General features: G+C 44.6%; 1 protein-coding gene across 4 annotated transcripts in view; it reads left to right on the top strand.

Moving 5' to 3' along the window:
• Window positions 1-381: 381 nt before the first annotated feature.
• Fnip2 (folliculin interacting protein 2) overlaps window positions 382-11589 on the top strand; it is a 111765-nt gene continuing 100557 nt past the window's right edge. The window contains exon 1 of one of the 4 annotated variants that reach the window (XM_008761100.4): window positions 382-976. In XM_008761100.4, coding sequence (XP_008759322.1) covers window positions 882-976 — 95 coding nt within the window. In that variant the 5' untranslated portion in view covers window positions 382-881. Of the gene's footprint in view, window positions 977-1009 lie in introns of those variants that run through there. The other 3 variants (NM_001271167.1, XM_008761099.4, XM_008761101.4) reach the window with 3 other exon arrangements.

Here is an 11589-nt window from a genome sequence, read left to right as displayed (position 1 = left end):
GCAGCAACCTCTGGCATCAAGTTGCTCCTCCAGCACACACTTTCCTCTAGGGAGTCCTGTACCCGACAAAATGAGGACAAAGTTCAAGGGCTTTTGTCCCCAAAGAACAAAAACCCCTCAGTGGGTCAAGTGTGCGAAGACTCATGCACCCCGCCCAACTCTTCAGCCCCAGTAAGCGCCCGGCGAGTGATAACTTCGGGCGTGCCCCTAGTGATGTCGGCGCAGGGCGGGTAAAGCTGGCCAATGGAGACGTGAGGCTGCCATGCTCCTCCCTCTCTCCCGCGCTCCTCCCCACCTCACCCCCGCTGCGGTCATAATTCCCTCCTCCCGACAAGCCTCTCACCACTCCACCCTCCCCTTCCTTGGCGCTCCTCCTACATCGCCCCTCCGGACACACTCCTTTCTCCCACTCCCTTGTATTCCTCCCCATCACTCCTCCCAACACGTTTCTCTCTCCATCTCCTGCGCTCCTCCCTGTTCCTCTGGCTCCTCCCACTCCCTCGTGCTGCCCTCTGGCGCTCCTCCCCCATCCCCTGGCGCTCCTCCCCCTCCCTCGTGCACCCCCCGCCCTGCTGTCCTCGTGCTCCTCCCTTCCCTCGTGCTCTCCCTCCTCTTCTTCCCGTGCTCCTCCCTCTCCCTCGTGCTGCCCTCTCCGCGCTCCTCCTCCCGCGGGAGCGAGCTGTCAGCCGGGCGGGCCGGCTCCGTCATATGACCGGCCAGCGGCCGCGGCGCCGCACCTTCCGTCCGCTGCAGCGGTCCGGCGCTCGCGCCCCTCTGGGCGGCCGCGCCCCCGTCGCCATGGCCCGGCCGCGGCCGCCTTGGGCTGCGCGCTGAGCCGTCGGGTCCCGGAGCGTGGCCGCCCGGGCAGCCGCGTGCACGCCATGGCCCCGACCCTGCTCCAGAAGCTCTTCAACAAAAGGGGCGGCGGCGCAGCGTCCGCCCAGGCCCGGCCGCCCAAGGAGGAGCCGGCCTTCAGGTGAGCGCGTGCGAGCCGGAGGGAGGCCGCAGGCGGGCTGCATGGAGACCGGATCCCCGCGCCGCCCTGTCCCCTCCTCCTAGGCGGGACCCCGCGCCACCCGGTCCCTTCTTCCCAGCTACTCCTGGGAAAGACCCTTGTTTCTCAGTCTCCTCTGTCCGGATGGGACCCCACGCTTCTCTGTCCCCTTTCCGGGTGAGATCCATCCTCTTCCCTCCCTCATCGAGTCCTTCCAGGTGGGACTCCTCTTTGCACTTCTTTCAGGGTCTCAGACCTGCGAACCGCCCTGTCTCTTCTCTATTGCTCCCTCTGTGTGGGAACCTAGCGCCGTCCTCCTTCCTTGCTCTCCAGGTCTCCCCAGGTGGGAGCCCCGCGCCATCCTCTGCCCTTCTCCCTCAGGTGCTCCACAAAATTTCTCCATATGCTCTCGTGTCTGAGCACCGCTGGGACCGGTGTGTACCTTCCAGGGACTCTGGAGGGAGAGTCACCTGCGTCTCCCCTGCTCCAGAGCCTCTAAGCTGTCATTTTGCAGGCAACTCCAACCTGCTGAGTATGTGACAGTATTTTGAAGTTGGAAAGGGTGAAGCCACGGGGAAAAAAAGCAGCTTCTTTCTTGCAGTGTGTGACAAGCTCGCCAGCGGATGAATAAAAGTGTGTAATTTCCTTATCAGTTAGAAAGGCTGATGCCGCATGATGAGTGGAAAGGGAGGGAAATGCTTTTATGACACGTCTCAGGTTCTAATTTAACAAAGCAGAGCTGATATTTAATAGTTCATCTTCGGAACACATACCTTTGAATTAGCATGTGTTAAGCTTGCTCAAAATCCACAGCTCTAAGTGGCTGTCTTGCATTTTCGTCTAAGCAGTGGACTCGCTGGCCAGTATTTAAACTCCCTGTACTATTCTGCCTTTGAGTGATAAGTTTCCAAAGATGCTTTCCTGGGTCCTGTACTGTCTCTCAGCCCTACTAGTTGAGAAAACCTTTTATTTGCCGTTTAAGTTTTCAGCATTAAAAAAAAAAAAAACCCCAAAACTAAACCAAAACAACAACAAAACAAAACAAAACAAAACAAAAAAAAACAACAAAACCTGAACACCTCACATCAATTGTGGCCTTCTGGGGGTACTTTATGTCCAGAATGTCTGCAAAGGCAGTTTCTTGTTAAAGATGTATACACTCAGTACAACAAACCTTTCAAAAGTAAAACTTTGAATTTTTCTTTTTTGTTTTAAAGACTTGATCAGGCTGGCCTCAAACTCTCGGCAGTCTTCCTGCCTTTGCTTCCCAGGTTCTGGGAACACAAACATGAAGCATCACATTTGAAATGAATTTTGATTAATTTTCATGTTCCCCATTGCATAAAAAAATTCATTCAAAACATATACAGACCCTTACTATAGTTATACAAGATTTTCTTTTAACTTGCATTTCCAAATGGTCTTATGTAGCCCAGGCTGGCCTCGATCTCCTGATTGCCCTGTTACTGCCTCTCAGTTGTAAGATTACAGTAAGCCAGAGCTACCATACCTGACCCCAACTCCGAGAGAATGAGCATTAAGCAGAATAGCATTTGTTTGTGTGATGTTTGGAAGGTAAGTTGTGAGGGTTCCTTATATCACAGTGTCATTTCCGTCAGGCAGACTGGTCCTGAGCTTTTTATTTGTCTGCTAGTGATGCTGTGCAACGTCTCTGAATTGTAGAATTACTTTGGAGTCAGGACACGTAAATTTTTCTTGGATTCCCAGACTAGATCAAGATTCCAGGTTTGGAGAGGGAAAGGCTTGTCTAATACAGGTGTCTTCACTTCGGCAGCCCTTACAAAGGACTTTACAGCCATTTGAATGCCTGTGGAGATGGCGTCTCGGTCCTTGTCGCTGTTTCTTGAGTTCCCCGTCTACTTGTCTACCACCACTCTTTCCACGGATAAGGTTAAATTTGGTGTATTTTGAGCAACAACATCAAGAACTAAAAAATGTGGCTATATTTAGGATTTGTCCATATTAGGAAAGTTGATTCCCACTTTGTGAGCACAATATTAGTACCACATTCTGTCTTCTCATTGGTGTATAAGGGAGAAAAAATGTAGTCTTTAAATTTTTTTATTGCATCATATATTTATGTGTGTGCATGTGGGTGCACATACTCAAGCAAGTTCCACAGCACGAAGGTGGAGGTCGGGGACAACTTTCAGACCTCTGTTCTTCTCTCCTACTACGTGGGGTCTGGCACTCTAACTCAGGTGATCAGGCAACAAGTACTCTTGCCTGCTGAACCACCTTGACAGCCCTCAAGTGCTATTGTTATCAGTTGTTTACCTCAGTTTTTTTTTTTTTTCCTTCAATAAGCTTTTTGAGGTGGATGTTTCTGAAGAATTTTGAGATTGCCTCTCTTCCCCTTTTGAGACAGAGTCTTATGTAACCCAGGCTGACCTAGAAGTCAAGCTTTCTCTCAGTCCTCATGTGATCAGATGCTGGGGTTACAGATTCACCAGCATGCTGGGCCATGTGTATGACCTCTCTTCCCATCTGGGCTTTCCTCTCCTCATCATCCTGTAGTTTGCCTGTTGTGTGTCAGTTTGTTGTCTAGAGCGAGTGGCTCTAGTCCCACACTGTTTCCAGATCTTATCTGTCAGCCATCACCTATAGAGCATTGTCACAGTCAAGAGTATACCTCATACATTTCTTTTATGATCTGGGAGCCACCCCCTCTTGGTTTTTTAGTATGCCTTGGTAGAGACAGAAAGAATCAAAAGAGGCTGAATTTACAGTCTTACCAAAAGCAGTCAGGAGCAGTAACAATTGTATAATTGTAATGTTTTCGCAATGTAGATCCTGTTTAAAATCATAGTGTGACATTTGAGGAAATTCTTTTTGCTGATCTTCCAAGTGGTTTTCACTTTTAATTAATTGATAGGTATCAATTTGAATAACCCTCAGGCTAAAAATGAATACAGTTCAGAAACAGAATGTCTGGATTTAGGTCAACATGCTTACATAGTACTTAAAACTTCTTTTTTATGTATGTGTGCCTGAGTGTATGTATGTGCATCTCATGCATCCGAGATCCCCTGGAGCTGGAGTGACCATGAACCCTCATGTGCATGCTAGGAAGCAAACTTGGATCCTCTGTAAGATAGTAAGTGCTCTTAACGACTCAGCCATCTCTCTAGCCCCTACATAACATGTTTTAATGGTCAGGGTATATCCAGTCAATGTGTGCTGTGTCTCCCTTATATTTGAAATATTATCTTTATTATCTATATTATCTTCTTTCTCCCTTTTACTGAGGACCAAACCCAAGGTCTCATGTATGCAAGTTAAAACATTATTTTCTTTTTAAGATTTATTTTATGTATATATGAGTACACTGTGGCTGTCTTCAGACATTCAGAAACACCAGAAGAAGGCATCTGATCCCATTACAGATGGTTGTGAGCCATCATGTGGTTGGAAAATTGAACTCTGGACCTCTGGAAGAGCAGTCAGTGCTCTTAACTGCTGAGCCATCTCTCTAGACCCCTAAAAACATTATTTTAAGATTGTTTTTGTTTGTTTTGGGACAAAGTCTCATGTAGCCAAGACTCCTTCTGCCTCCACCTCCCAAATGCTGACATTACCATTGTATGCCACGCTATCCGTGGCTCTTGTATTATTATTATTTTTTTAAATGTTTCGGTGGGCTTCAGACTGAACCTAGAGCTTTGCACATGCTAGGAGTTTTCAGGTTTTTATTCTTTGGGATTTTTGAGGCAGGCAGCCTAGACTGGTCTGGAACTGCTGATTCCCGTGCCACACACTTGAAGTGTGTACGTGATGTGTGTTTAAATTGCAGGCATGCACTATTTTTTTTTTTTTTTCTCGGAGCTGGGGACTGAACCCAGGGCCTTGCGCTTGCTACGCAAGCGCTCTACCACTGAGCTAAATCCCCAACCCCGCAGGCATGCACTATTATACTTGGCTCTTATTTTTGCTTTTGGAGACAAGGTTTTTCTGTGTATCCCTGGTTGTCCTGAAACTTGCTCTGTAGTCCAGGCTGGCCTCAAATGAGATCCACCTGCCTCTGCTGTCTTAAGTGCTGGGATTAAAGGCATTTGCCACCATCACCTAGCTTCTTGGGTTTGTTTGTTTGTTTGTTTGTTTGTTTTTTTGTTGTTGTTCTTTTGTTTTTAATATATCTAGTAAATTACTAGACCAGCTTCCACTTAAAAGGTGGTGAAAAAGATGGGCTGCTGTTTGCTTTCTTTTATTCTGGATTGGTTAGATGAAGTGAACATCATGTGGGATATGGAGAATAGACGAGAGCATTGCAGCTGCCTGGTAGTTAGCTGAGTAAATGCCACTGAGAGGGAGCTTTGTGGTAATTAGCTGTGTAAATGCCACTAAGAGGGAGCTCCCTTCTTTCCTCTAGTCCTGAATACCTAAGGCCAAATGGCCTAGTTATTGGTAATCCCCATTTGTTCTGTTAGAACAATTCAAATAATCTGGTACAGGGCTGGGATAAATAGAATTAAATCCACTTACTGCCAGAGAGTGGCTACTGCCAGTTTACAGCTTGGCCTTCCACCTGTACAAAGCCTGCTAGGACACCCATGCTATGTGCCCTAGAGTTGAGGGTGGGAAGTACATCAGGTCACATACTGAGTAAGTAGACACACTGTAGAAATGATGACAAATATAAAACATAAGCCAAAGTCGGAGAATAGACATGGCTTTATAATCAGCTCAGAATTAAGAGCTCACTCACCATTCTTACGGTAGGTGTGATTTGGAGGAGACTGCCTTCTTTCATAATGCCAGCTCCCAGCGTGTGGCTAATTCTAATGGGATTGTTCTAAGGTAGGGTGGAGAATATTCTAGGAGGACAAGGTGAGAGAGACAGACGGAAAGAGCTGTAGGTACATGATGTGTGTGCATTTGTATGGGCATGCATGTGCCACAGCATGCTTGTGCTCAGAGGACAGCCTTGGGTACAGGTCCTGGCTTTTCACTTGGCTTTAGACAGGGTCTTGTTTGTTTGTTTGTTTTGTTTTTCTGTTGCATTTTCCACTAGTTGACCCGCTTCCAGGAATTCTCTTGGTTCTGCTGCTGGGATTACAGACTTTTGTGCTATGTGGCTGGCTTTTATATGGGTTGTAGGGATTCGAAGTCTTGTTCTTGCATTTCCATGGCAAGCGCTTTTACCCACTGCAGCATTTTCCTAGCTCCATGCATTCACACTTTTAATTCCCCAAAAACAAGACTGTGGAGATGTCCTTTCCTGCCAAACTGGCTTTCTCTTGACATAGCTCCTGTTCTGACATATCATCCAATACTGATAGCTTATGCTAGTGATATTAGCAGAGGTGAATAGGGAAATTGTGCTATCTAATGCCCCTAGAAGATCCACACGCCGTGGTGCATGCCTATGTCCTAGCTTTTGGGAGACTGAGGCAGCAGGTTCAGGAATTGAAGGCTAGCCTCAGCTTTGTATAGGGAGTCAGAGGGCAGCCTGGGCTAAGTGAGACCTTGTCACAACAAAATAAACAAAAATTTATCTTGAAAGACAAAATGGGGACACATACTACCTCATGTAACATGTTGACATGAAGTCAAACAGTACAACTGTAGACTTTTCTGCTTATCCAGTGTTAAATCTTAGGCAAAACGATACAGTCCTATGTAAAGTAATTTATTTAGGTGAAGAGTTAATGAAGTGCATTAAAAAAAAAAAACTTCCAGAGAGAATAAAATGCAATTCAAAATGATTTTAAGTAGGAACAAGTCATCTTAGGTAATGAAGTTTAGTATGAGTCTATTGAAGCTTTACTAAAAATTAAAATATTTTCTAAGTTCAATTTCTTCCCATGGAGACTTGAGAAAATTGAAGTAAATATTCTCCCCCACCTCTCTCTCTCTTCATTTTGTTTCCATATTGTTGATTTTTAGCCTTGATGTAGTCAGTAGTGGAACACAGACCCTGTGATTTCGGAGAAGCATTAAGGACAAATAGCAGGCAGCATTTCAGGCCTGTACACACGTGACTGCACATTCAGAAATACTTATAGAAATGTAGTAGTTTTTTTCTGAGTTATTTGCAAGATTTTTTCCCCATCCCAAACACTTACTTACCTGGGAACAGACGAAACCCATTCCTTTGTAGAGTTTAGTTCCATTCTGCAGCCCTGAATTTGATATGTCAGAGACAATGCATCCTGAAGCTGCAGTGTATCATTGAGATGACACCATACTCTTCCATAGTACAGGGGTCTGACATGTTACATATTTCAGTGGCTTTTAATCACGTTTAAAATTTTTCTCTGGTGTAAATTATATGGAACAGTGGGTTTCATTCAGGCACTTTCATACATGTGTGTAATGTGCTTTACTTAAAACCATGGCTTTATGACATTTCCATACATGTACGTTATATGTTCTTACATCAGTACCCTATTGCCCCCTCATCTCCGTTCTTTCTTCCCGGTCACCTTCTCCTACCTCAAAGTTTTATAATCGAGAATGAAATTTTAGTTGAGCTGGAGTTGTAACCTGGTTGGTAGTACTTACCTAGCATGCAGGAAACTCTGGGTTCCAATCCAGCACCATGTAACTGGGTGTGACCATGCATGTCAATGCTATATAATCCCAGCTTTTGGGAGGTAGAGGCAGGGGGACCTGAAGGTTAAGGTAATTCTTGCCTACTAGGTAAGCTAGAGGCCAGTCTGGGGGTACACTAGACCTACCTAAGAAGTTAACTTTCTACCTCTAACCGAAGAGATAACTGAAAGATAACCGAAAGGTTCCTGTTTCTAAAATGATGTGCTTGTGGTGGATTTCAATATATAAATGAAACGTAAATTTAATATAAATCTTCTGGCCAGTCTTGCTGAGGCACCTGTCTGTGAGCCTGGGAATGGCTTTTCTCTAGAATTGGAGCATAGTTCTACTGCCGAATGTGGGTTCCCAGCGTTGCTGGAGATGTCTTTAGAGAAGGGTAACAGAATTATTTTTTTGAGACAGGATCTATGCAGCCCAGCCTTGTACCCAGTGTCTTCCTGCCCAAGGCTCCTGAGTGCAGGCAGGGATTAAAGGGATGCCTACTACGCTGGGCTAGGTTAGATGTTTATAAAGAAAAACTGTATAATTATGTTTTTGTTATTGTTTTTCTTTGAGTCACAGTGTCACTGAGTAACCTGGGCTGGTCTGGAATTTGATGTGTAAACCAGGCAGGCTCCACACTGTATCTTCCTGCCTCGAGCTGTACTGTGCACAGCTGCTATAAATAAGTTCTGAAATGTGAGGTTGCCATGTCACATACTACTGTTGGGTGAAGTTTGTGGGATTGAAATTTGGACCTGGGCACATGCAAAACTTACAGCTCCAAGGAGGACATTGGAGTTTGTTGTTGTTTTTTAATTGTTGTTAGTTTAGGTTGTGTTTCTGTGGTTTGCGTCTAAAGATCAACTTAAGGAAGCCACTTTGTTTCTTGGCAAAGGAAGTTGTTTAAAAAAAGAAAAAGGATCTTTCTTGCCTCCTTGCTTTCTCCAACTGCTTTGGCTGTGAGCCCGAGCCACTGGTGGGTGACTAGGAGGTAGGAATGGAAATTGTGTTACTTCTCTAGCTACTGTTTTCCTTGTGTGTGCAAAAAGGGACAGATGATTTACAGGGATAATGTGGACCTTTGGGCTTGGGTTGTGAGGTCATGTTCTTGGCTATGAAAGTAAGTTGGTGAGTTCCTCTCTCCCAAGCATTCTTTATCTCAGGTTTGTAAAACTGATTATTATATAAAAGAGGAAAAACAGGATGGACTTTTCCAGCTCACTGGGCATGTAATAGTGATTTCCCTCCACCCCGCCCCGTCTGTAAATGGAACATGCATGACTCACCACGGCCACACAAGGCACTTGTGTAACCCTGCCTGAATGGGAGGGTGGGATGAGGATGGACGGAGATGGGCTGGCATCCCACCTTGTTCAGTAGGCTCTGCCCAGCTGCCATTGCATGGACTTCTGAGAAGGACAGTGTGCCTTCTCACATACTGTGCTACAGAGGCTTGAAACAGTGCTTTCTGTGTGTACCAAAAGAAGGCAAGATACCAATGTAATAAAAATGCGGTCAGTGAAAATGTTGTAATGTTGTAAATTCATGTTCTGTAGTAGAGTGTTCTTCTGTTACATAAGATTTTAGTGTTAAGAGCCAGGGAGATGGTTTGGTGGGTAACAGTGCTTGTCATCAGGCCCGGGACCTGAGCCCAATCTCTGAGTCCTACATGGTACAAGGAGAGAACTGACTCAGGCAGGTTGTTTATTGAACTCCACATGTGTTTCATGGCAGGTGTGTCTACATACATGCATGATGCCTCAGATATTTAATCTCTCTTTTTTAAAAAAATTATTTATTTTATGAATGTGAGTACAGATAACTGTCTTCAGACGCACCAGAAGAGGACATTGGCTCCCATTATAGATGGTTGTGAGCCACCATGTGGTTGCTGGGAATTGAATTTAGGTCCTCTGGAAGAGCAGTCAGTGCTCTTAACTGTTGAGCCATCTCTCCAGCCCCCTAGATATTTAATCTCAGTTGGGGCTTTCTAACCCACCTTTAGTCATTCAGTTCCTAGATAAAATGCACACAACTTCTATATTTATAATAAGCCTTAATCAGCACTAGAGCTGGGCAGATATCTACCCTCTAAGCTATTAGTTTTTACCTCCCTATAAATAACCCTGAGTTATAACTTGACACATTACACATGGGCAGCTCTTACTCCAACTGGCCACATGGTCAGTTCTTATGATCCCTTACCCCATGGCATCTTCCTCTCTCCTCCTCATGGTCCCTCTCCAGACCCCAAGCCCTGGGTACCCCAAACTCTGCCTATCTCTTTTCTGTCCACCTATTATAGGCTGTAGGCATCTTTATTTACCAATGAGGGATAACTTGGGGGACAAGGTTACATAGTATCACTTGTTTATGTGCAGATTCTCTCCTTCCTGGGGGCAACCAGGTCTTGGGGGCCAGTATTTAGCATTACAATACAAGCAAAAGGCCAAGCTTCAACAATTTTCCTTTCTTGTCTAAAAAGATTCTTTTATAATAATAAACAACATGCAATAGGAACAATTATGAAAATTATTAGGTAAGAGTTACATTTAAGGGGTTGGGGATTTAGCTCAGCGGTAGAGCGCTTGCCTAGCGAGCGCAAGGCCCTGGGTTCGGTCCCCAGCTCTGAAAAAAAGAAAAAAAAAAAAGAAGAGTTACATTTAAAAAGTCTAGTTTGCTCATCTTTGGCAATGTTGTTGTAAAAATATAAAAAATAAAGTTTCAGTGTCTTTTATCCCACTAGGTCTGCACCACAGTGCCCCAAGATATCTGCTAGATATCTTGGCAGAAACATATCCCAACTCCACGGTGGCCCAGTGTTTCTTGCTGCCGCACACTTTCCTACACTCAAACCATCACATAAAAGAACACACAGCACAATAATCTTTGACCCAATTGATAAGCTATAATTGCCCACTTAATCATACAAATCCCGGTGCCTTCCATCCCTTAGGAACATTAAATAACAACCTGTAAATACACAGAGCGGAATCTTAACATCAGCCTCCATTGTCCTGCCACGGCTTCTCTCTCTCCCTCTCCTGTCTCTTTCTCTTTTCGTTCCAGTCTCCTCCCGCTCCTTCAAACTTCTCTCCCGCCCATCCTTCCTTCTCCTCCAATGACAGGCCTCTTTCTATCCTGTACCTGCCCCTCACCTATATTTTACAAATTCAATGGGGAGAAGGTTCAGGTGAAGTCACCTGATTCCTGAGTAGTGACTAGGCAGCTGTCCTTGGGGCAGTGGAGTTACCATCAAAATACAGATAACTCCAGGGCAAACCACAACATTTCCCCCTTTTTGTCCAGTTAAAAAGCCTTTTCATTTATATATAGAGTACAATTATTACCATTCTACAGTTTATAAAACATATGATATATTCAACACCCTGTCCATCACTATATCAGTTAAACAGAACATTTAGTTATCCATTCCAGCTTAAGAAAGGCCTAAAATCTATATTATATCTTGGCTAGCTCGTATACTATCTGATAACTATCCAATAAAATATGTATTTTCAGAGTTAAACAGCCTGATAGGCTATGAGACTGTAATCAGTCTTCAACCCCGTCAGAAATCTTTGAATGAGCAAATATCTATACACATAGGAAGCCTAACATGGCTTCCAGAACTGAGAGGTTGTAGAGACAAATCTCCACTAGCAAAGTCCCCAGTTAGCAACTTGTGAGCACAAGTCTTCAGCCTTCTGGCCCAAAATCAACTGACAGACCCTTGAAATGCAGATTTTGAAGGGCTGATCACCCTGTCTTGGCAGAGTTTATCAGTCAACTATTCTGCATAATTTGTCCTTTTCTGGACAGTATCAGTCTGCAGATGAAACAGGCAGTTTTGTGTAGTGGCTGCCTAACCACACAGTATTGCCTCACCTGGAGGTAGAGATGTGCACATTCTTCACTAAATCCACAAAGGGGAACCGTTAGGAGCAGATATGTCTCAACAAAAGATAAATAACTTTAAATCTCAAGTTTTATCGATTTTTGACATTTTTGAAAACCATCTATCTATATAAGACAAT

The sequence above is a fragment of the Rattus norvegicus genome, chromosome 2, assembly GCF_036323735.1.
Source record: "Rattus norvegicus strain BN/NHsdMcwi chromosome 2, GRCr8, whole genome shotgun sequence".
Lineage (NCBI taxonomy): Eukaryota > Metazoa > Chordata > Mammalia > Rodentia > Muridae > Rattus > Rattus norvegicus.
Note: the sequence above shows the minus strand (reverse complement) of the source record. Positions and strands in the feature narration are given on the sequence as shown.